Genomic DNA, 25424 nt, shown 5'->3' with positions numbered 1-25424 from the left:
TAGTCATTTTGTTACATGACACGCATGTCATGATTTTCGTGTTAGGGTCTGGATTGATATGTGGGGTTGAACGTCTCAAAACCACCATATTATTATGAGAGATGCCGTAAGGGAGGGCTCCGGAAATTTCGACCACCTGGAGTTCTTTAACGTGCACCCAAATCTGTACACACAGGCCTACAACATTTCCGCCTCCATCGGAAATGCAGCCGCTGCAGCCGGGAATCGAACCCGCGAGATGCGGGTCAGCAGCCAAGTACCTTAGCCAATAGACCACCGCGGCGGGGCATGTTAGGGTCTGTCACTTGGGTTCACTGTGTAATAATGCTAAAACATGCCAGTTTTGCAAAATGCCATGTGAACGCAACCACCCCAAGATCTGCAGAACCATGGAATATAAATGATCACATTCATTACATACATGCCATGATTTTCATGTAACAACTAGTCAGGCATGTTCCTCATGCAGCCATGTCATGCCATACCAAGTTTGGTATGGACACCATTAGTGATACGGCCAGGAGAGCTAAGAGTCGTAGGTGGCTTCATAGATAGATATGCTCAAAGTCAACGACGTTCGCTAAGAAATGCTTCGCATTGAAACAAATCAATATGTGCTGTAGCACTCAGACCGTATTAATTATGAGTTTAAGCTATTTACATTTAATAAGTTCAGCTAGCGTCAACATCATTGGAGAATAAAGTTCATGCAAAGAACTCATCCTACCTTTCACCAATAGAAAATTCGCCTTATATTAAGTAAATAAAGTGCCATAATTAAGTCAACCAAATGCCGCGTGTTTCACTGTTGAGTTTTGTGGAACTTCAATAATGTTGACATTTTTCCTCAGAAACCACGGGCATTCATTTATTCATTGGTAACGTTGTTATCAAGCACTCGATATTATGTACCTTAATAATGATAACGGTGTGTACGTAGGTTTTTTAAAGTGCAACGAAAAACTATTGCTTTAATTACGCATCGCCTCCAAACCAGTGTTCTACAGTTCTAAGAGGGCTGGGAGAGCCCATTGGCCCCTGCCGGACGTGCGCGTTGGCAGAGAGACGGCCGCGGCCGTGGTAGAGACGCCGCCAACACCACTACTTTGGGGCTCTGGCTCTGGCTGCTCGGCCATTGGCTCGGCAGAGCACGGTCCCTGCGGCTATTGACATCTGGCGGCCTCCAGTGGAAGGCATTCTTCTCCGTGCCAACGCGATGGCTACACTTGGAACACTAGTAAGTATACTCTAGGCACTTTACTTAAGCAACCACTTCACAGATGTGCTTTATTTCAATTGCTTCATTGAAATGTTATATATCATCATACTGGCTTTGTAAGGTTTGTTCAACGAGTGCCCGACGCGCACTTCGAACATGTTTGCTTCCAAACACGTTGACGGTCATGCCGATTTCTCAAAACTCCTTCAGGTTCAATTTCCTAGAAAACGTCTTCTTCAATGCAGCTGGACTGGCTACCACTATACATAATGCCTCTTATACAGCAGATACCTTTTGAGCCTTTCATCGATCCTCTGAAGGTTTGCAATAGTATTGCGTCGAGGCTCGTATTGCTATCTGACTCATCGCACATGAAGGTACTGCTTGTTGCGTGTTGTGATGGGGTCTTTATTTGAGACGCTTTATTAGCCTTTCCAAAGCACATCGAAGAAGCGCGTCTTCCATGACAATGTGAGCAGCTCACCTTACGTCGTAAGTCTCTTGCTCGATGTCCACTTGTGATGCATCTGAACCAGCAGCCAGTCGTCGACAGAAGGCGAATTTTCTCCGAGTCAGGAAGCCATACGTCACCATTCAGCGCTGGGTGTGATTGCTGGCAAAAAAGGCGCGCCTTCTTTGTAACGGCGCTCTTGAGGACACCGCTGATGCTATTGGCTGATTCTTGCGGCTGCCAGAGGTATGTAGTTCATTCCTGTGCGACATCTTTCGTTGGTAGGTGGTCTTCTCTCTCCACTTGACCTCGATGCGTTGGTACTTGAGCAATTGTCGAAGTTCTGCCGAGCATGGCGGGTTGTCCGCACTGGACAATTCAAGCCACCGTCGTTTGTGATATTCTACCGTTATGTCGAGCGAATTCAATTTCACTAGCACCTTGCACAGCGTGGCAGAGTAGCCTAATTCCGAGACGCTGAGGCCTTTGAGCATTGTTATGATTACTTGAACAGTGTCGTGAAGGCTTTTCAGAGCTCTAGCACTCGCCGATGTAGTGAAGTGGACTGCAACGATTTTCGGGGTGCCTCCGCTTAATCATGCCCACGTCTCCGGAGCGCTTCTTTACAAATAAATGGCGTCCTCGTAACTGTTGTCTGTTGTGAGTATGCCGACCATCGCCTTGGACGCAAGGCCGTTGAGAAAAGATGAGGTCGTGAAATGGAAGCCATTTTGTGGGGACCCTTCGAATCTTAATAGGTCCAGCTTAGAAAGTCTTGAATCAGTTCGGCCAGAATTCGAACCTCATTAGGTCCAGCTTAGATTGCCTTGCACCGGTGCCACCGGAAATATGGGACGCGGCTGATTTACGTAGCAGAGAAAAGTCGGCTGGCAACTCATCGTTCGACATGGCTGGCCCGGGAGTTCGGACTTCTTGCTCCTCGATGTGATGTTTTAGAATACGGACGCTCCCCGCAATTTGGTCCTGGTACTCTTGCACAGAGTCTATGTCCGTCAGCATATCGTAATCTCTCACTTCGGCATGCAGTGCTTTGTTAGCCTCGGCGAGCTCGTTAACACTTTTATTAAGGTGTTGAAGGTTTCTGCGAAGCGCAGCCAAATCTAACTCAGTGGTGGACAGAAGCTGATCAACTGCATTAATTAACTTGCTCATGTGTCGATATCAACCTGCTCTCGCGTTTCGCAGACGTTCTGAGGTTATTTTAAAAACCGGGTAACGTTTTTGCACAAATGTCACATAGGAAGACTTCTATTGCAGATAACCGGGTTGAAGGGACAAATACGCCTGGACATCAAGACCAGACACTCATAAAAAATTGAGTGACGTTTTCGACGCTTAGGGAGAAAGGACGATGTCCCCAATGTTCGTGGCTAAATGGAAAAACGTTGCTCCTTTTTCCACGGATGAACGTGTTTCTTCCCATTAAATTAAAGATGGCTGATCCCGGGTTAGCAAAAAGTGTAGGCATAGCGAATACATCAATTCTCTACTGATAAAGAGCACACGGCACTGACAATGACAAAAACGGTCCCGCTAAGCTTGATATCGAACGAAATGGTTATAAAAACAAGCAGACGAACCTGTAGTGATGAAAACGTCGGGAAACAGAACGACGGATCTAGTAAACTTATTTCGGCAAGTGAGACGCCGTTTACTTTGAAAGACCCGTATACTACAAAAATCTCACTCGGTGAGTGCCCGCTAGGCTTGCTGAATTTATTTCTCGCACATTCTCCGAGTTTGCCGACGTTATCCACAAGGTAATGGGGCCAAAGGCCCCGAGATGTGCCTCCAAACCATAGCTGGATCGCAGCGAAACCATCTCGGCTCAGTAGCAGTGCAGTTTCGATCGATAGATGTTCAACGTTATATAAGTACCTGTAGGTGTAAGAGAGTCACAGCCGTGAAGTAGGCGGTAGCTGGCACTATCTATAGGGTCTAAACAATACTGAAAATAGGTTACTAGCGGCGATGCATTTTGAAATGCTCCCAGGCTCCCTGGCAGATATTTGGTGAGTCAGTCCATTCATTTATGATTATTGACACTGGACGCCTAAATTATGTTGACGCATTGCATGTAGCTCTACGTAGCCTAAGGACACACAGTACACATACATACATATAGAGTGAACCTAATGAACAAGAGTACGATCAACAATTCACCACAGCGGCACTAACTTGAACGTGTTCGCTCACACCTAACTACGAACGCGAACAAGTTTATATATTGTTACTGGGTTAGTGACTTCTGTGTAAACGCAATTACAGCGAAAGAACCTCAGGCGAGAATCAAAATGGCTGATTGGCACACTCGTGCGCCTGCCAGCTGATTCTGTCCTTCCTTTTCCTTTACTTCAAAACAGGACCCCCGGGCGTTGGAGCGCCGTCTCGGCGTGAGTCCGATGAAGTGCTACAGAAGTGGGGTTTCATGCGCGAAACATGAACAATGTCAACAAGTGACGAGCTTGGTGACGTATTGAAGTGCAATGGTTTTATCTCGTAGTGGACGTTGCTAGCTTGACGTAACACTAAGTAGCGTCCTGCGTATTGAGACAAAAGTTTTTCGGAGAGACCTATACGGAGACACGGTTTTCAGAGGAGGACCCGGTCACCTGGGGCAAACAGTATATTACGATGCCGGTGGTCGTAGTGAGCTTTTTGCATGTCCTGTGACCTGGTGAGACGAGACTGAACAACTTGACCAGCCATGTGAATCCGATCATCGGATTCGCGAGCGTACCCGCAAGCTGATGGCTTGAGAGGTAAGGTGGTTTCGAATAGCGATATGGGGTCGCGAACATACAAAAGATAAAAAGGTGAGAGTCCCGTGGTGTCATGTCGAGATGAATTATATGCGAAGGTCACACAGGCTAACCTGGTGTCCCAGTCATGATAATCCTCGGAGACGTACATCGAAAGCATCTTTGTGAGTGTGCGGTTGAGACGTTCAGTTAGGCCGGCCAATGATTTGTAGGTGGTAGGCAGTAGATAGCCTTGGCGCTGTGGCACACGATCGAAAGAGGTCGTCGACAACTTTGGACTAGAAAGAGCAGCCGCGGTTTGTAAGCAGCTGTCGGGGTGCACCGTGGTGTAAGATGACGTCATGAAGCAGAAAATCTGCGACGTCGTTGGCGGAACTGGTTGACATGGCGTTTGTTATCGCGTAACAGGTCACATAATCTGTGGCGACGGCGATCCAATTATTTCCCAGTGTAGTCGTCGGAAAAGGGCCAAGAAGGTCGAGTCACACGCGATGAAATGGTTCAGAGGGGACTTCGATTGGGTGAAGCTGTCCATCTGGCAGCAAAGAAGGTCTTTTCCGGCGCTGGCAAAGGTCGCAAGTGGTGACATATTGACGTACGGTGCGGTACAGTCCTGGCCAGATGAAACGACGTCGCACGCTGTCGAATGTGAGGGAAACACCGAGGTGTCCCGCTGTTGGTGCGTCATAAAGTTTTTTAAGTATGGCAGGCCGTAGATGATGGGAAATGACAAGCAGAAGCTCTGGGCCTTCAGTGCTGACGTTGCGGCGGTAGAGGATGCCGTCATTCAGCACGAACATACTGGATTCGGCGTCAAGGCTGTAAGACTGGATGGCATCGATGATGGTGCGCACTGACTCATCCCGTCGTTGTTTATTGCGCCTATCGCTGATATCAGTAAACGCCATCACGCTGCTCTCCAGGTCAGTCGCAACGGGATCCTCCTGATCCCGCTGCGAGAAAGACAGTCTGTCGGATGACGAGAAAGACAGTCTGCCTCCATGTGCAAACGGCCCGACTTATAGGCTGAGGCTAAACAATAATTCCTGAAGCCTCAAAGCCCAGCGACCAAGACGTCCAGTCGGGTCCTTTAGAGAAGTAGTCAGCCAGCAGAGGGCGTGATTGTGGTTAACGACGGAGAACAAGCGATCATATAAATATGGCCAGAACTTGGCGACGGCCCAAACTAAGGCTAAACACTATCTCTCTCTCGGTGATGAAATCATTCCTCTGAGGGGGAGAAAGCAGGCGACTGGCGTAAGCTATCACGCACTGTCTGCTGTGGTGCCGCTGAGCAAGAACAGTGCCAATACCATGGCCATTGGCGTCGGTGCGAGCTTCTGTGGCAGCAAAAAGATTAAAGTGGACAAGTATGGGGGGCGTAGTTAAGCAGCCGATGAGAGCGGTGAACGCTTGAGCCTGCTCAGGGCCCTATGAGAATGTGGCATCATTCTTCAGCAAATATGTGAGTGGCCTTGCAACGTAGGTGAAGTTTTTCACAAAACGACGAAAGTAGAAACATAAGCCGATGAAGCTCCGGGCGTCAAATGTAGAACAAGGCACCGGAAAGCTAAGGGCGGCGCGGACCTTTTCAGGATCTGGTTTTACGCCATCGGCATTTACAAGATGGCCCAGAATGATAATCTGACGGCAGCAAAATTTACAATTTTTGGAGTTTAAATGTAGCCCAGCTGTTCTGAAGACTGCGAGAATTGCAGCGAGAGAGGTAAGGTGGCTATCGAAAGTAGATTGAAAGACCATCACATTGTCTAGGTAACACAGACAAGTAGACCACTGATAACCATGCATGAGAGAGTCCATCATTCGTTCGAATGTGGCAGGGGCGTTACATAGTCCAAAAGGCATCACCTTAAACTGGTATAAACCATCCGCTGCAATGAAGGCCGTCTTCACGCGGTTCATTTCGTCGACAGAAATCTGCCAGTAGCCAGACCGAAGATCAACAGACGAGAAGTACGTAGCGCCGAGCAGGCAGTCCAACACGTCGTCGATGCGTGGTAGCGGGTATACGTCTTTTCGCGTGATCTTGTTCAGGTGGACATAGTCGACGCAGAAGTGCCAGGCACCGTCCTTTTTCTTTACAAGGACGACAGCGGAAGCCCAAGGACTACTTGATGGTTCTATGACACCTTTTTGAGCATTATGTCAACTTCCGCTTGGATAATTCTGCGCTCGGTGTGGGAGACACGGTAGGGACGTCGGCCAATGGGACTGGCGTCACCAGTGTTTATACGGTGCTGAAGGTCGATGTTTACCCTAGAGGTCTCTCGTCGAAATAAAAAATGTCGGTATTTGACAAGAGAAGGTGATAGAGGTCGTTGGCTTGCGCAGGATTGTGGTCGGATTCAATATTCTTCGAGAAACGACTCGGCATAGAACAGATGCTGTTAGCTACATGAGACTGAAGTAAATTAATCTCGGTGGTGAGAGCCGCTATTTCGCATTTGTCAGCATTGGATACGCTGGCTAAAAACACGCCACGAGGAAGCAATTGAGGCCAAAACCTGAAATTGAGAAGTGGGAGCGAGGTACAGTTGTCAGTGACAGTCACAAGCGTATGGGGAATGGCGATGTCGTGCTCCAAGAGGACGTCGTTGAGAGGAAGGAAAACATATTGACCACCGGGAACCTGTGACTGTGTGGTAAAAATGACGTCGCTCCTCAGGCAGCCACCCGAAGTGCGACTCAGGTCGCTGAATGAGAGCACAGGCACGGCGGGGCAGTGTGGTGTTCAGCGACTATCTGAGGCAGTTCTAGCTGAAGGACGCCGGTAGCACAATCAATAAGAGCAGAATGGTTCTACAAGAAGTCCAGGCCTAGAATAATGTTATAAGGGCAGTGGTCAATCACGGCTAAAATGACAGAAGCAGTGTGGTCCTTTACACTTAAGTGGCAGTGCACAGATCGAGAACCATCGGCATGCCGCCATCGGTCACACGGAGCATTTGTGCAGCTGCTGGTGTCAGAACTTTCTTTAAACGTGTGCTTAGGCTTGAACTCATGAGCGAATGCTTGCGCCGGTGTCTACAAGTGCTTGTTCAGGTCGCCATCTACTTCAACGTCTATTACACTTTGTCTAGTAAGAACGGAGAGAGGATTTGCTGCGGAAGTCCTCATTGCAGCACCACCTCCATGGGCTGCATTTCTCAGTTTTCCGAGACGATGCGGCCGGAAGCCACGGGGGACGAGAAGCGCCGTGGTTGCGGTGAACGGGACGATGGGCGACGTATTTGCGGCGAACAAGACTGGTGCCAACGTGGTGATCACGAGCGGCTGTACCAATTGTTCTTTGAATGGTCAAGAGCATGGGACTCTTCAGCAGGTGAAAATGTGCGGGTGGTACCACGGATACGGGTCATATTGGTCGTTGCACAAGGTGCCGAGGACCATGTGTTGCGGCAGTAACGAGCAATATGTCCAACGCGGTGGCAGTTGAAACATCAAGGACGGTCATCTGCAGTTGGCCACTCAGCCGGGTATCGAGTACGTCGAGAAAACCGTCGGCCGAAGGATGGCATCGCGTATGGGCGTTCGCTGACTCTGGGTGCGGTGACATGGCACACGGAATGCGCTCCGATGTTTTCAAGCTCCTGGCGCACGATGGCTTGAACAAGAGGAACAGTAACAGGAGTAATATCATTACTGCGCGAATCGAACGCCGAGGGCGCCATTGCTTCCATTTCGCGATGAACAATGCGTGTCAGGACTTCTGGCGGCGATGAACGTTGTGGTGGGGACTGGTCCTCGCAAGTCTATGTTGCAGCGGTGTTTGGAAGTCGGGCGAATGTTTGCAGATTGCTGCGACTTTTTACTTGCTCAAATTGACGACACTCTTTGATGATCGAGTCCACGAAGGAACAGTTTTTGCCCAGCAGGAGATTGAACGCGTCGTCGGCAATCCCTCTCAGGACATGCCCTACCTTGTTATCTTCTGTGATGTCGCTTTCAGCCTTTGAGCAGAGGGCCAGCACGTCTTGAACGTATCCGACGTATGATTCCGTTAGGGATTGGGCACGGCAGGTCAATTCCTTTTCGGTGGAGATCTTACGACTGGCGGTTTTGCCAAACACCTCTGGCATCTTTTCTTTGCAATGGTCCCAGCTTGTGAGTTCTTCTTCGTTGTTTTCGTACCACACCTTCGCCGTGCCTCTCAAGTAAAACGGCACATTAGCCAACTGAAGTGTGCGATCCCATCTGTTCGGCACACTCACTCACTTGAACATGGACAATTATTCGTTAAAGTCGACGCCATCGGTTCCGCAGAATGCGCCGGATCCTTGAGTGGCATGAAAACGTATGGTTGCGACGCCGTGTTCGTCGGAGACGCTGACGTTGACGCGGAAGGCTCAGCATTGGCCATGGCTGCAAAACAGATGCGGCGTCCGCTGCGGAGCTCCGTTGCCTGATGGTTACCCAGCATCTCCGCCAATATGTTACGGGGTCAGTGACTTCTGTATAGACGCAATTACAGAGGAACAACCTCAGAGTCACAACGGCTGATGGGCACACTCGCGCACCTGTCAGCTGATTCTGTCCTTCATCTTCCTCTACTTCCAAACTATATGGAGGAATTTCGACTGACCATAGTGGCACAAGTGACAGGTAAGCTTCGGTCAACTTTTTTTACGTTACGTGGCCGTACCACAACATTGGACGCACATAAATATATTGTCTCAGATTCTTAGACAATTGGAAGTTTATCAACGGTTGCACGTTGATGAACAAAATAATTACTAGAGCTTATCATGTTCGTGCGAGAACGATGACCACAAACCATGCTTAGAATGAAAATGGCATTCCGATAGCGGTGCCATCTCTCGACGACTGCGAGAAATATTTTTTTCTTGAAGCCTCTGAGAAGGCAAACACTTGCGGTGCGCTCTCCATTTCAGAGCTAACGTCTTTTTTTTTTTTGTTCTTCCACTTGTCACTTATAGAGGGCGCAACATGTAGGCTAGACTTCGTCTCCCTCGTCGCATCGACTTCGTTTAGCTGTTTCGTGTTAATGTTTGCTTATATTCTAGTTACGCGCTTACCTAAAGTGTGACCGTAGCCGTGGATACAGTACACCGCTAGCCCTTCAATCACAATGGTTGGGATGCGGTAATGGCCGTCTCAATAGTGTATACGTACATTACAAAGGGATTCGTGCAAAAGAAACAAGAGATGACCTCGCACTTGACGGCATTCTTTCGTGAGAAATGGCAGTGGCTGCTGGCGTCGCGGCAGCTCGATTACTTGAGTGAATTACCTAGCGCTACAGTGGGCAAATTTACAATAATAATATAGCATGCTGTCCGTACATGCTTCGCTGCTTCAGATCCGTCTCGCTATTTGCCTCGCGTGTCAACTTGCGGTGAATGTCCGTGTCACAATTATTTTGTTAGCGTGTGGCTGTAGTGCTCACCATTACACTGGATTTGGAATACTCTTTTCGCCGAGGTGAGTGAGAGTGTTAGTACTTACCTGCTGTGCACAGCTGTTCTAGAAGTGCACTTTGTGCAGAGGTTCACACGACAAAGGAGAATCATGTGGACGAGAGTGGCATACTGCTCGCCTGCAAAATTCTGTCGAAACTCTCAGGGCTGGCATGAGCAATTAAAATACATGCGATGGAAAAATTGGTTTAACGGCCCCGCCGCGGTGGTATAGTGGCCAAGGTACTCAGCTGCTGACCCGCAGGTTGCGGGTTCGATTCCTGGCTGCGGCGGCTGCATTTTCGATGGAGGCGGAAATGTTGTAGGCCCGTGTACTCAGATTTGGGTGCACGTTAAAGAACCCCAGGTGGCCAAAATTTCCGGAGCCCTCCACTACGGCGTCTCTCATAATCAAATGGTGGTTTTGGGACATTAAACCCCACAAATCAATCAAATTGGTTTAACGGACAGAACTTATTGGTTTACTTTTTATAAAAGTGTATTTATGGTAATGTTGAAAACGTTTCTGATGACTGTAACGCAGTCTGGCAAATAAACGCTCGATGGAACTTTGCAGCCCAATTCTCTTCGTGCTTTCACCTGCCGTGATAGCATAGCCTTATTGGGAGTCGGGTGACTATGCTGGCGGGTGCCGATTTTATTCCCAGCCACGCGGCCGTATTTCAATGGGGGGAAAATGCAAAGAACACCCATGGGTTTCTGTTCAAATCACGGCAAAAAACTTCCTCGTGTCGAAATTGATCTGCACAAGCAGCGGCCCATAAGGTGGTGGCCAGGCTAAGTCTTCACGTCCCCACGCGAGAGACCTAAGGCCCGGTCAGCGAAAGCTCTGCCGGACTTCCAATAAAATTTTCATCAACCAACCAAACCCACCACGGCGTGACTGATAAACATATGGCGGTAGCGGCACGTATAACTTCTGCAATTGTATAAAATCGTGCTTTCACGCATGGACTCGGCAGTGGTATCACGCTTCCTGGAATGTTGAAAAATTAACTGTGGGGCTTTTTCATGCGTATCTTTGAATTGATGAGCGCTATTGATGCCGTGCGAAAGTAAGAATGCGCAGGCTGACCAAGTAAGTCGACAGATAAAAAATTCATTATAATTGTACAGTCTACGTTATCGATATAGCAAGCATGTTAAGGGAAGCTGAGATCCTTGTATCCGTGACAAATTGGTAGTGTGCTACAACACGAGACACACACGGAAGTGTGGAGAGCATTGTGCGAGTTCCTGGCGATAAAAAAGAAGGCTTTTACTCTACACGAATAAAACAAAAGTATAAAGGTCACTGCTACATTGCTTGCATCAATTGTAAGGAAAAAAATCGCACGCAACTGGTCGCGGCTGGTTAGGTTCAGCGTGCGCATGCGTGCTGCATGACGCCATGGTTGAGTGGAAACTTTAACACTGAAGAAGAAACGTTGCTTCATTTGTCTTTTCCGCGAAAGGGCTCGACGGTTAAGGCACTCGAACGAGGAAAATTCGCTGCGCCGAAGGAGAAATGGAGCCCGCTTTTTTTAGAGTGAGCGTCTGGGTACCGGCACCGCTCTAAAAAAACCGCTCGTGCCATGCGCCATAGCTCGTTATTCTTTGCCCTTAGCGCATGCAGTTTTCACTGTTTTTACTGCTCCCATAAGACGAAGTGTAAAAACATTTGCACCATCCCCCACAAACGAAATTACGCGGGAATGCGGAGAAGCACTGGTGTTCGTTTGTGTTTCCATTCGTATGTTTCTCTACTATGTTTGGTGTGGAAATTGAAGACCCAGCGCTGCTAGGAGCTTGCAACCAAGCATGCGCGCACAGCGATATATGAGAGCGCATTGTAGTACACTGTTCTAGAATGGGGTAGTAGGATCAGGGAGCGCGCTCGGGAGTGGAACCTGACGTAGACGCCACGAACGGGGGGAACCAGTGCGTGGGTTTTTACAGAACGCAAAACTCATAGCCCGAGCAATACGTAGAAAGTTGTGTGCGCTTGGTGTTCACCAAAAAAAAAGGAAGCGTGGATTTATTAAGCATGCTTTTTAAAACTTCCTCTCATATAAAACAAGTGCAAAGAACATGAACAGGCCGACGTATTAAGCTAGCGTGAAAAGGAAGCTGACCCAAGAAGTGCAGATAACGGGCGCAGGAGGATGTGGCCGATTCGTAAAGTTTCGCGAACACTGTAGATGTTAAAAAATTGAATGCTTGAGTTGTTCAAATATTTGCCATTGACAATTGTCATTTGCATGCCGCAATCGCATTCACAAGTACAATTAAGCCAAGCGTCTACGGTTCCGCATGTAGTAAAACATTCGTGACATAAGCCCTGTATATATTCAATTACGAGTGGTTTCGTTCACATTTGTGCATATCCACTGAGAGCTTGAGAATTAATTATTCCCAAGACGATGCCGCGGCTGTAGATGTTGCCCGAGATAGCGAAGTTTCATAACATGGTAAAAAAGAAAGAAAGACAAGCAACAAAACATTATGGGCACAAAACACTACAGTGTTCTCAAAGTACATGGCTGCAACAAGAGAAGCATTATGAGCAACGACTGATGTTCGCATGCAATTTTTCACGCCGTTCCGGTCGCGATTTTAGCGCGCTTTTGCATAAAAATGCAGAATGGTCAGGACATAGAACTTGGCTAACTGTTGTGAGCGCTTTTGCATGTTGGATGCAACCTAGGACATTACGAAAGGTTTCCTTCACCAGCAACATCACATCTTTTATGCTGTCCCTGCAGAGTTTCTCTAGACTGAAAAAACAGTCAAGATGTCTTGCAGCCTCTATAGTGCCCTAAAAAGCTGCTGTGAGGGATACAAAAAAGCCTCCATTGTCACATATCGCAGTGACTGAAGTGTTTGTGCTTTCCGTATTATAGACTTACAAAAGAAAGGTATTGCAGGGCATGCACTTATAACGCGTCATAAACTTAATTTCGAGCAACATAACTTGCCGCATATTATATTAGACGGTCATCGCTCTTCTACTCTACCAACTCTCTGAGTTCTGCAGGAATACTCCGAAACATGCGTTCAGCTGATACTAGGGTCCCTTTTGCAATCAGAGGGTCCACTGAAGCAACCATGGCTGCCTCAGCAAGAGCATCTTGGGCACTGAGGAGACAACTATTTCTGCACTAGCGCCGTTAAGGTCAACTTTGACCGAACCTACTGTCTTAGCAAGGTTATAGAATAACAGGCAACTGTAATAAAAATTAGCAACTTCGTGAGTTTAGGTTTTTTTGCTAGGTGCGTTCATCCGTCCATGCGTGCGGCCGTCACAACAAGCGCGCGAAGCACCAGAGGGGCTTTTCAATCTTCAGGCCTCTGGTAGCTTTCTGGCAGCCAGAGCTTGCCAGAGGACAGTCAGCTACTTCTGGTCTAGACAGGAAATAACGTCGTGGTCACAATTGTCGGGATCCCGAGACAACCCGAAGCTGCCTAAATATAGCAAATCCGAAGGCTGGGACAGCCAGCGTAAACGTAAACACACTCTACCATCGTGGCAGCAAACGAAAATATGCGCCGCGTGCTATTATTTTTTTTCTGCATTGCCCGCTTAGAAATTCGCAGTTAGGCTCGCCAAAAAGCTGAAGTAATATCCTAGCTCGCACAATCGCACGATCCCTCGCCGCAGCTGTGAACGATACAGGCAGCTGGGGCACTCCTCCTCGAGGACGATGCAAGGTGTGCTGCCACGACGATGACGGCTTAACAAGCTCACGCCTTTTTAGTACGTGTATCAGTCAGTGCACAACACAACGCAAAAGCACGCAAAAGTGATCATGTCCCCAAAAGAGCTCGAGGATATATTCCTGCTCACCTATCACGTATTATGCGTCGCCAACACGCGTTGACCAGCAAACGTTTTTGTTTAAAGTTTAAACGTGCGTAGGTGTCGGTACCACGTGGGCACGTCGTATATAAAATAAACTTATCCATTGCACGTTTTCGACTAGTTTATAACTTGCCTGGTCCTGTTCTGCAGTCCTAAGTGGTACCTAACTAAGTCATTTATTTCAGCTTTTATTTGACCTACTACGTCATAGTACATACTGCACGGCATTATTAGGAAGAGTTGAGACAAGACAAAGCTAACTGCTAAATGGGTAATGAATGGAGGTATACTTTTCTGAATTTGTTCTCTCATCTTTTTCTCACGTCGTATAGTGTAATATCATACCACATATGCTGGCCCATAGATTGAAGGGTTCGCACGCCGCTCACTACCAGCGAGCGGCGTGCGACATCAACGAGCGGCGTGCGACAGCGGCGTGCGACGTGTACATCAACGGTCGCGATCTAGAGCCTTCTATCACCATCGAAGATCAATCGAGTAGTAAGGCTAGAGGTTCACCCACTCAAACATACCACATAGCGAGCTAGTACGACCATAATCTTCTTCGCTAAGTTCACAGAGAGCAGGCATGGCTCCACAAATGACTTCCGTGGTCTGTACTACTACGAAACAAGAACAATCACTCCAAAGTTGTATCTTTGTGTACGTACGAACGTGTAGTATAGAACTTTTCAGGCATTGCACGACGCAGTCAGCAGGATTCGCCGTGTTTTTCACAGGAGGAAGCTTCCCGGGAAATATAACAAAATCGATGAACAGTAGTTTCAAGGATTCGCCACCACTCGTAATGGCCTCATCTCGCAAGGCGGGACAGGCTTTAGAAGATTACGCTATGCGTGGTGACTAGCGAAGGCGAAGTCCTCAAGCTCCCACACTGCAATCCATCGAGTCTTCACAAAGATGGCGCCGAGAGCGTACCGTATCTTTCGGGCGTGTTCTAGCTCAAAACTTACCCAAAACCTTCCAGAGAGCTTCCACGAATAAATTGTCCTGGAAGTGGCTGGCGACACTCGGGCTCCCCGCCTGTCACCAGAACCATTGAACTCGAGATAAAACGAATGCCAACCGGAAGTGCGCCGCGGCAGAAAAATGAGCATGCTCTGGCTGGCTGTGGAAGCCCGCGGGTAGCCAGAAATGGAAAATCGAAGAGCCCAAGTGGCAGCCACGCCAGCCAGCCTACGCAAAAAAAGCGGCCCCACACACATCCGAGTTCCGTTGGCACTCGCCGCCTCACTTCAGTGCGTGGGGCAATCCAGCTGTTGATCCCATTACCCTCTTCTAGAACAGTGTAACAGTAGTGGCGCTGAAAGCAACGGGAGAGAACAAAGAATGCGGAGGCAGCGCTCTGCTACATCCTCCCAACGCCTGGCGCTCACGCGAGGGGAGGGCATTCACTATCGTCTGCTCTTCTACTGTGCGTGCGCGTATACTCCCGCCTCCCCTCACGTGAGCATGAGGAGAGGGCGGAAAAATGGCGCAGGTGCCTTAAGGGTGTTCACCACGCAAACCACCGCTTTGTACTCCACCATGTGCTGCTTCGCATCTAGAACTTTGTGTTCATTGAAATAAATATAACTACTCCTCACGTTACCGAAAAAGAGTAACACAAGTAAAGTACCCGTTACCGTTCCAAAACAGCAATGAGCAAGTTACTAAGTTACTGATATAAAACAACGCAAAACTGGTATTGCCATTACTGTTGACCACAAACTCAAGTACCCGTTACAGTTCCGAAATAGAGATGAGAACGTTATTGAGTTCCTGAAAAAAAAGAGCGCAGTCCCGTTAACGCTGGCACTGTTAACGCGTTAGCGCTCACACTGTTCGCAACAAATGCGGCTACACTGCTCAAACACGAAGCATTTTACCTCTAAGTAACACGTGAACAAGTTTGCGAAGAAGTACTGGTGTCAAATAAAACGCCTCACCAAAGTGCTTCCTCCACAATGCAAAAGCTATGGAAAGATGAGGTGATACTGAGATTTTAAAACACATATAAACATTTATTTGATTAGAGGAAGGGAATGAAAACATCATGAAATACGGCACGTAACAGCTGGAAATTTTCACAATAAAGTAGCTCACTTACAGTTATTTATCACCTAGAAGCTCAAACACACATATGGTCACGGCTCATTAAGACCCATTTGCTACCAATATGAGAAGCTTCGATTCGATTTGTGGGGTTTAACGTCCCAAAACCACCATATGATTATGAGAGACGCCGTAGTGGAGGGCTCCGGAAATTTCGACCACCTGGGGTTCTTTAACGTGCGCCCAAATCTGAGCACACGGGCCTGCAACATTTCCGCCTCCATCGGAAATGCAGCCGCCGCAGCCGGGAATCGAACCCGCGACCTGCGGGTCAGCAGCCGAGTACCTTAGCCACTAGACCACCGCGGCGGGGCAAATATATGAGAAGCTTGCGAATATCGAATGCTTAGGTGCAGAAGGTGGACTCCCAGGCAAATAGTTCGGGGGATGTTCCAATGGCAGACGCTAGCCGAGTCATACATTCATCTGCATTGTGCGCTTGGTCTCTGTTACCCTTAAAGCCACGTCCAGCATATTCAGTGACCTCGCCTGCTGTCCATCCAGCGTCCTGTGTTGTCCATAGTTCGGCACCGTGCTGCGCTGTACCCAGATTTTGTACATCGCATTGTGTGTCTGCCATAGAGCGAAAGCCCGGTAACGGCAGCGCACTATGAAAGAGAACGAGAACAATTAGGCGGTAGGAAAAAGGTTAGCTAGAGTGACCACGCTGATGACCCTCATGATGCGTCCTTCCAGCGTTTGTTTTGAGGTGATATGGCCAAAATAGAAGCAGAAGAGGGCGGTCAATGGTGTTATGACAGTGAAGCAGAGCAGGTCTCAAAGCACAACCCATAGAGAGCCAGCGTGCAGAGCCTAGTAAAAGAAATGATGTATGCCAATGGCTTGGGCCACGGTTGGAAAGCGGTGGTTACAGACCTCGCAGTCGTTCATGTTCTGGGTGTTCAGCCAATGTTCCAGACAGGAGACGTGCAGCAAGCCCATGTTGCCCGAGAAATTAGCAAAGCGACAAGACATTCCATGTAATCGCCCTCCTGGCAAACTCAGCATATTGATGCGCTGCTTGTCGTAAAGTTGAGACAGCCGGCAGAAGATCCGAGAGAATTGCGAGAGAGGTTCGGTTTGCTTTCGAAGGGGCGCATTGTATCTGGGCTGATGGAAGCAGGAAGCGGTAAACGCACGGGTGGAACGATTACAATCTTTCGGTGTGTTTCTTCACGTACTGGGCCCCAGTCCATGAACACGAGGTAACAGCGAGGTTGTGCGACGGAGAAGACTCAATGTCAGGAAAAAGTTCCCGGCAGGATGCACATTGACGCTTCGGAGGTCATACAGGTAGTGATATGCACGATACCGGAGGTACCGGTGCGTGATATCAACCTGCAAAGAGCGGTCGTCAACGCCAACCAAGAGATATTTCGGAATATTCGAGAGAAAGGCTTTGAGGTGGTGGAAATAAACAGAGAGGTGCATAGGTGGGGTGGTTTTCAACGAGACAGAATTCACTTCGATGAGTGGCTAGGTCATGAGGTGGGTTGGCGACTTGCAAGACACGCAGTAGCTTCTTTGGGGGGGCAAACGGGCCCTTCGCGGTGCAGGATAGCTAGTAACGAGGAAAACAGCCAGGGAGACTCATTGACAGGTGTTATGGACAGATACAGTTCCAAAGTGTCACCAGTATCTAAGATAGGTAGATTCTAGGGCAGAAATAGACGTAGCCACGAGCACCGAGCCAATTCATACATAGGGTATATTGACACGCAGGGCGGTAGAAACAGGCTGAAGTGGGAAGAGATAGGAGAACAGCTTAGGGAAGAGAGGCCGATGGTATACAGTTTTTTATATACACATCAGGGACACGGAACAACCTCCGAACAATCCGGACTACGCCTGGGAACATTTTAATAGAACAGAAGGCAGCAGAAAGGGGGGTGGTATTGGGGCATTCATTCGTAAAAGTAGAGACTGGCCAAGGGTCAAGCAGGAGTGCAAGGAAAATTTAAGGCTAAAAAGGAAAGTGGCTGGTCAAATGACACTCCTTGGTTTCGTGTACTTTTGGACGGGAGAAAAGGCCAGAGAGGAAAACCAGGCAATGGTAGACTGCATATCAAAGGACACTCAGGAGTTAGGAAGAGAGTGCGAAATAATTATACTAGGAGATATGAATGCGCACATGGAAGATATAGATGGGTATACCAACCCTACAGGCAAAATGATTATGGATATGTGTGAAAGACTTGATTTGATCATTTGCAACAGTACCGAGAAGTGTGATGGGCAAATTACATGGGAGGTAGGAAGGATGCAGTCGACGATAGATTATGCAATGATGTCCCATAGGATATATGATAAGCTCAGTGGAATGTACAGAGATGAAGGTGGCTCCAGAAGTCTTGGTAGTGATCACAAACGTATCAAGGTAAGTTTTGGAAGAGCAGTGAAAGTGGGAAGGAGACAAGATGAGCAACTACAGGAAAATGTTTATCCAGAAAGGCAGATTGAAATAGCCACTAAGAAATTGGGAAAGTAATCACGGAGTATATTGAAACAATGTGGACATGCACGAACTTAATTAGACTGTTTGAGCTAGAGCTTGCTAAGACGCGTGACAAGTCAACCCGGAAAAGAAGACAGAAACCTAAATGTTAGTGGGATGAGAAAGTCAAGAGAGCCATAGCAAAACGTGAGGTGAGCCTCTAGGGAACACAGACATGTTAAGCAGCGGGATGAACCAACAGATGATGTTGAAAGAAAATGGGAAACCTTTCTAAGCTGTAGAAGGGATGCATTTCTTATTCCTTCTGATCAATGAAAAGATTAGAAGAAAGGGAGCTAAGTGGCTGGCAGAAGTACATAAAAGAGATAGAAAGGCAGCTGCGAAATTTTGAAACCATCCAAACTCCCTAAAAAGTGAGACGAGCCTAGAGCAGAGGTTTATAACTTCAATTTGGTTAAACTTGGTGTTGTGTGCATAACACACAGGTACTTCAGGGAGCTAGCCATGAATTACTGCATTATTTCCACAAAATCACGCTACCTGTGCAAAACATATAGTAGGTTGTAATCATTCTACGACCTGTGGGTTCACTTGCAGTTGAAGGTGTGCCCAGAACCTAAATTAACAGTGTGTTCAGCCAACAAAACTCTCCGTCAAACAACACAAATAACTCACATTCACAGGCACGCCGAACATAAATGAAATCCTCCATTGCTATATTTTGCAAGGAGGCTGCATTGCCCAGCCTTGGTGCGGCGCACTGTTGTGTGGAACAATACAACAGACTGTTGTGCGGAACAATACAGCAGACTGTTGTGTGGAACGATACAAACATTTTTGTATTAGTTGCAATAACGTATACAATACCTAAAGGAAATAGTCATATGTTGGTCACGAAATAATATCTGTGGTCTTAATAGAGTAACAGGTTCTGTGGTAACTTTGCTGAAGGATGACTTCCGTAAAGAGGCTACGTCTTAAAGAGATAGTGGTATTCTTGCTCACGGAATTGCTCGGCGCCGCTACACCTTCAGCATTCTCCGAGAAAGGAGGGTCCTCATTTTTTATAGTGTACGCCAAATGGCCCGGAATGTTCTACCAAAAGCACATTAATTTTACTAGTGATATCCATGTGCGGTTCACTTTCAGCTATCACTTTGATACTGCTTACTCGCGGCATATTTGGCAAAGACCCCACTCCTAGCACCTCTTCTTCGGCCTTCCAACCCTGGTGCAAAAGTCTGGTGCCATTCGCTTTTGCCCACTTTAGCTACGCTTTGATCACCTTGTAGAGATGTTCTGTGAACTCGAGAATAAACTCGCTTCCCCATGTGGACCAATGAAGCATTAACGCTACATCGAAAACCACAGTGGTGAAAAGCGGACAAGTGGAAAAAAGTAGGATGCTACCATGATATGCGATGCCAACTCTTGCTCTACTTCGTTCTGCGTCGCTCTTCTGCCAACTGAGATTCAGCTTCTTCATCCATGTCAGCTAATCACGCATTAACTCTGCGTCATCGACCTTTTCTATTAATTACGGCCAAGTGGCATAGCGACATATTCATGCCATAGGAAATGACGCATTAACGCTACATCGAGGACCAAAGGCGTAAAAAACGGACATGTTGCAAAAAGTAGAATGCGAAGTGATGCCAAGTCTTGCTCTACTTCATTTTGCTTCGCTCTTCTGCCAACTTGAGATTCAGCTTCTTTATCTACGCGGGCCAATCGCGCATTATCTCTGCGTTATCGAACCTTCCCATTAATACGGCCAAGTGGCATAGCGACCTATTCATGCCTTAACAATTGACGTTTTCCTTGGAACAATCATGAACACTGGAGTGAAAAAAATGACGCCGAAGTAACTCACTGTCTTCTATTGCTGTCTTCCGTTTTCGACGAACGTGGTTCGACCATGTTCGATGACGGGTGGGGTAGTGGGCCGCTGGTGGTGATTCGTAGGGGGCTACCTTGAAGCAGTCACTCCTCGCTGTCTTCCGGAAAGACAAGGCTATCGAAAGCATCAAGCTGCCGCAACTGCAAATTTTTACCATTCATTAGGTTTGAAGTTTATCCAGTATTCCAAACATATACAGAATACAGACATATATTACAGGAAAAGGATCTATAGTGTAAACACTGTAGGGGGACCTTATTACTGTTTTGAAAAAAAAAAACTACTTCGTAGCAAAACGGATGCAGCATAATATTCATAGTAAAGCGTATATCAATCTAAACAAAGGTGACTCTTAGAGGTATGTAACTTAAAACACAAATATATGGGGAAAAGGCACTGTAGTAGATTAAATGGAGACACTAATCACAATGACCTGAATATACATTGAATACAGAATGCTATTTATTAAACTTTAAGTTTCTAAGCTGGTGCGTGAATGCAAAACAGAAAATGGACACCTAATATTATATGGCAATAAGTTACAGAGTTTGATTACAAAAAAGCTAGTCTTTGATAACCATAGATCACACCTTCGGAAGTAAAAAAACTGTTATGTGACGAGAAACAGGTAATTTTAGAATTGAAAAGGCCGGAAAGGAGAACAACTTTTAGAAGGCTGGAGGCCCTATCTACTTGATAAGCGAATGTGTTCTGGTTGTCAATATAGATCCCTGCAAAAATCTAAATATTTGTAGTGTCGGCAGCTACAGGTGATAATGCAAATGGCTTAATTTTTTACATGCTGGAGAGAAGAAAGATGACAACGATATGTTCGGCCCCACAAATCAAAGCAATAGTTATGATGAGTGTGAACGAATGCATAATATAGACTCATGAAAGATGTGAAATTAAATTATTATCTAGATTTTAATAGTACTTAAATACCATAAGAAGTTTTCCGCTGTAGTTCTTGACTATGTAAGTTAAATTTTAACCGTGAGTCCCGCTGAATAGACCCTTTTCGAAAAAGGGCACCCCTAGCGCCGCGGACTTGAACTTCAGTCTTCCGCCTTTGTTAGGGCACCACAGCAGACGACGCAGGCTGCGTGTTTCAGCGACGCTGATGTGCGTTTCTTGCAGCACACACTGATTCCTCTTGCGTTCTAGCAGGATGCGGACCACGCCGGGAGGGCTGCCGATGAGAGTCTGTTGCAGGCTGGATCTATGCATTTTCAGTCTTAATAGGCCAAACTTATTGTTCTACCTATTGAAGGGTACAAAATATTGCTCAATGTGCAGTGGAAGCAGCTCAGAAAGATTACAGATACTACACACAGGCACAGCTACTAATGTTCATATGCAATCTCGAAGAGTGCTTTTTTATATATACTGAGAAGCACAACATTATTGTGTGTGTGTGCAGAGGGATGACTGCTTTCTCTCTGAAGCAGTTCGCGCACTTGAAACTTTCTATTTTGCCCACTTGCTGCCAGGAGTGTCCAAATGGCAAGCTCATTGACATTGCTAAATTATATATGAAATTAGGGAGTGCTCCTACCTTCCTATTTTTGTATTTTTTATATAGTGCCATAATATCTTGTTTCTTTCAAGATGTTTATTACAATACATGCGATGCGCTTCCAGTCGCAAAAGCTTACTGCATGACCTCATCATCGTTCTTAACGTAGGTTCTGGAAGTACAGCATACCATTTTTAAAAGTCTACCTCTAGTGTCAATTGTGTACAGATTCCCATCTTTTTAACCTCATGCGCGACCATCGACCACAGTCTGGAAGCGCCTGTACCAGGCGTCCGATGTTATGCCATTCGGAAAATAGTCAACCACAGGAGTCTTCATCGCAGACGAGCACGTGTTCTTGTTCTTGTTGCCCCTGTGCTCCGTTAAAGGCCGTTTAGACAATGCAGTCAGCGCTCGCGAATTTAGGTGAAAGAATTAGAGGGCTATGCATCTGCAAGACGGAATTTTTCCTGTTCTTAAGTTAAGGTACTAATCAATTGCACTGTGTCTGACACTGTTTTAAACACTATGGTAAGTGAGGGCTAGTCATGCTTTTTCCTGCGAGTTTTTATTTTGACTTCTTGAAAGGCTGTATGAATAAGCGTATCAGAAATATAGAAAACAGTCAAGCAATATTAGTCTCGAACAGAATGTCATTGCACTAAGTGAGGAAGGAATGGGAGAAGTACTACGGGCCCCACATATCGTTCACTCATGTGTTTTGGCTATTGTCAAGTCTATCAGTCAACATTGTTACTTTCTTGCTCTTTGTTTTCTTTCTGGCAGACTGCAAGCTGAACATAGTACTCATAGGCATGCCACAAATTGCTTGCTGCACGCCTAATGATCATTTCCTTAAATGGCAGCTTTTTGTGGCTAGAGAACACTTTAAGAATTGACAAAACAATGTACACAGAATAACCCGGACTTGCACATTAGCAATACATACACTTCACGAGATAATTTCATAATTTTAAGCATATGTATACCAAACAGCCATACACAGCGTAGGAACAGGAGAAATGCTTGTCAAGCTTACAGCCACTCATCTAAAAACTATAGTTAAATCATAATCATGCACGCATGATATGGCTAATTCATACTACAGCACTGCGAAAAAAACTCAGAAAAGAATTTCTGAGCCACACCATTTCCACACCTTCATTTGTACTTGCTTAAAAGCTTGAGCCAGCAAAAGAATTTCATCTACAAATAAAAGTACTTTAATGAGGTTCCACAGTCCACGCATGAGTAGCTGCTAAAGTACGTGGTGCATGAAAGAAAGAACATACTTTTAGACTACGAATTGTAAAACATTACAGAATTCGACAGATTTTTATCAATACGGATTCATGCGATACGTCCCAATAAGTGATAAATGAATGACAGAGTTGTTAATTTATATTTAACGCTTGAAAAAATATTGAAATATTCAATTTCAGCTGACTTGTTTGAATGGCATTGTTGCTCTCTTATTATTAGATGCTACTTGTTAGCCAGTACACAAACATCAAAAACTTCACACAAAACAGGAATCAAATCATTGGGCACACGTGTATTCCAAACATTGTATATCTCGGCCTGTGATGTCATATGTTCCACAAAACTTGTAGTCTTGCTTGATTAGTTTGTGGTTAACACATAATGCTAGTACAAAAATGTGGCCAACTTTTTGAAAGGCTTTGTTGAGGTTCCGCAGTGCAAGCATTTATAGCAGCTACAATAGGTGTTGCATCAAAAAAAGAACATACTTTCAAATTATCAAATGACAAGCATTTTTTTTCATACCATCTTTTTCTTGTAAATTATATATTTTAGCAATACAGATGCTCGCAATAGTGTCCCAAGTGTGGCAATAAATGACATAGTTAAGTTCATATATAACACGTGAAATGAAGTCAACCTAAACGCTAAAATTCAGCTGACTCAAGCTTCTGCAGCAGTTGGCACCTTTATTATTGGAGGCTGCATATTTTCCAGTACAGCGCACATATAAAAACATCAAACATGGCAGGAATTAGTTCAGTCGGTGCTCGTGTATTTAATACATTGCACATGTTGACCCGCTGGATCATGCGCTCCGCATAAATTCGTACCCTCGAAATATTATAAGTCTGTTGAAGTTCAGCCTCAGTGAACTGGCCTTGGCCTCTGAGGAAAGGAGGCACAACAAGTATAGCCACTGCCTTCCCGAGATCAGCAGTAATGTCACAAAATTCCTTATCAGACATGATCATGTCGCCTGGTTTTATTTTATTCAGGAAGTGAGAATTTGCGGTTACGAAAGCATCGCAAGACCGTCAATCATATACCTTATAATGGAAACACACAGCTCCACTTGGTGTGATTGCTACAAGAAATTTCAGCGGGTAGCCACCCTTTTAGTTTGAATAAAGTGCCCTCTGCTCTGTTACAGAAGCTAGCTGCGCTGTCGGAGCCTATGTGCAATCGATAATCATGGCCCAGTTGGTGTAGTGTATGTTGAAGCAATCGGGTGACAGAGACCTTATGATGTGTCTGGCTGAAATTAATATCCACTTTTCAGTTGCTGTAGCCAGTGTCCAAAACACGCTATTAAAATGACTAGCAGCAGTCATTCTGTCCACGTAAATTACTGCGGCAAGTGATGAGTAGGAAATTCCTAAATTTGGCTTCTTTATAAAAACAATAGTCTGTCATGCATCAATACATCACACGAGCGATCAGCAGCCACAGGCAGAAGCGCAAATAAAACAGCATACATTTCTAAAGTACCACCACAGAGATCTCTCATGGCATTAGAACATGACTTAATGCTTTCGTAGCCATCGAAAGACGAAGATCGATTGCTTGGCTCGCTGTGGCGTAAGGTTGTTTAAGGGCTGCACTGAACTCCTGCATCGCAAACAGTGTGGTAGAGCTGCGTTATTTTATCATACCCGTCCATGCAGCACAGAAACCCCAACAAACGTCCACCGCTGTCAGCATCTTCAGTCTGGCAGGCCTGCACAACCAAGAAAAACATATCATGAATTCAGTAATAATAATCCATGTAAAAACTATAGAAAGCGGGATTGTTCAGTATATACAGAAAATCCCAAATTCTAGTCCTCTTTATGATTTTTTTCCTGACCTATTAAATCAGCGAAAATTTACTTACCGCAGTGGAAGATCATTTACAACAAAAAGGTCAACACACCGCATATTGCATTCTGGGTATAAATGTTTAAGCAAGTCATGATTGGTAATTATGAAAGAACAACTTGCAGCCTCAAAACAATGTCTCGAAATCCAGCTACTATTTGTGTTACCATAAAATTTGAGAGAACTGATCATGGTGAACTTTAAAAGTAGCAAACTTTTTAGTGTTTTTCTATCACCTAACTGGTGGCTTTTTTGAATGTCTGCAGTGTTTTAGTACAACCTTTTTCGCTTTGAATGAATGAAACTTTGAATGTGCTATAAAATGCTTTATCAACTGCCAGATTTTCAACAGGAAAACGTGTAGGAACACGTGCTATTTTTTTTTCTTTTCCATCAGAAGCATCAGCATCATGCTCGTGCTTTTACGTGACTGTGAGACTTAAAAGTATCATTTATGACAGATGCAATGTTATGCCTTCCACCTAAGAGCATCTTTTGATTCTGTTATTCTCAGTGATGTGAGATGGAACAGCAGTTCGAGAAACACCGTTATTGCGCG

General features: G+C 46.0%; 1 protein-coding gene across 4 annotated transcripts in view; it reads right to left on the bottom strand.

The window, feature by feature from the left end:
• The window catches only part of LOC142776646 (uncharacterized), a 64933-nt gene that overhangs the window by 19415 nt on the left and 20094 nt on the right, over nt 1–25424 (bottom strand). For 2 of the 4 annotated variants that reach the window (XM_075880640.1, XM_075880638.1), the window contains exons 5-6: nt 24661–24725; nt 20197–20363 (exon numbers count right to left, since the gene is read on the bottom strand). In XM_075880640.1, the coding sequence (XP_075736755.1) occupies nt 20197–20363; nt 24661–24725 (232 nt within the window). Of the gene's footprint in view, nt 1–15960; nt 20364–24660; nt 24726–25424 lie in introns of those variants that run through there. The other 2 variants (XM_075880637.1, XM_075880636.1) reach the window with 1 other exon arrangement.

The sequence above is a fragment of the Rhipicephalus microplus genome, chromosome X (genome assembly GCF_043290135.1).
Source record: "Rhipicephalus microplus isolate Deutch F79 chromosome X, USDA_Rmic, whole genome shotgun sequence".
Classification (NCBI taxonomy): domain Eukaryota; kingdom Metazoa; phylum Arthropoda; class Arachnida; order Ixodida; family Ixodidae; genus Rhipicephalus; species Rhipicephalus microplus.
The sequence above is the reverse complement of the archived record's forward strand: the minus strand, read 5'-3'. Positions and strand labels throughout refer to the sequence as shown.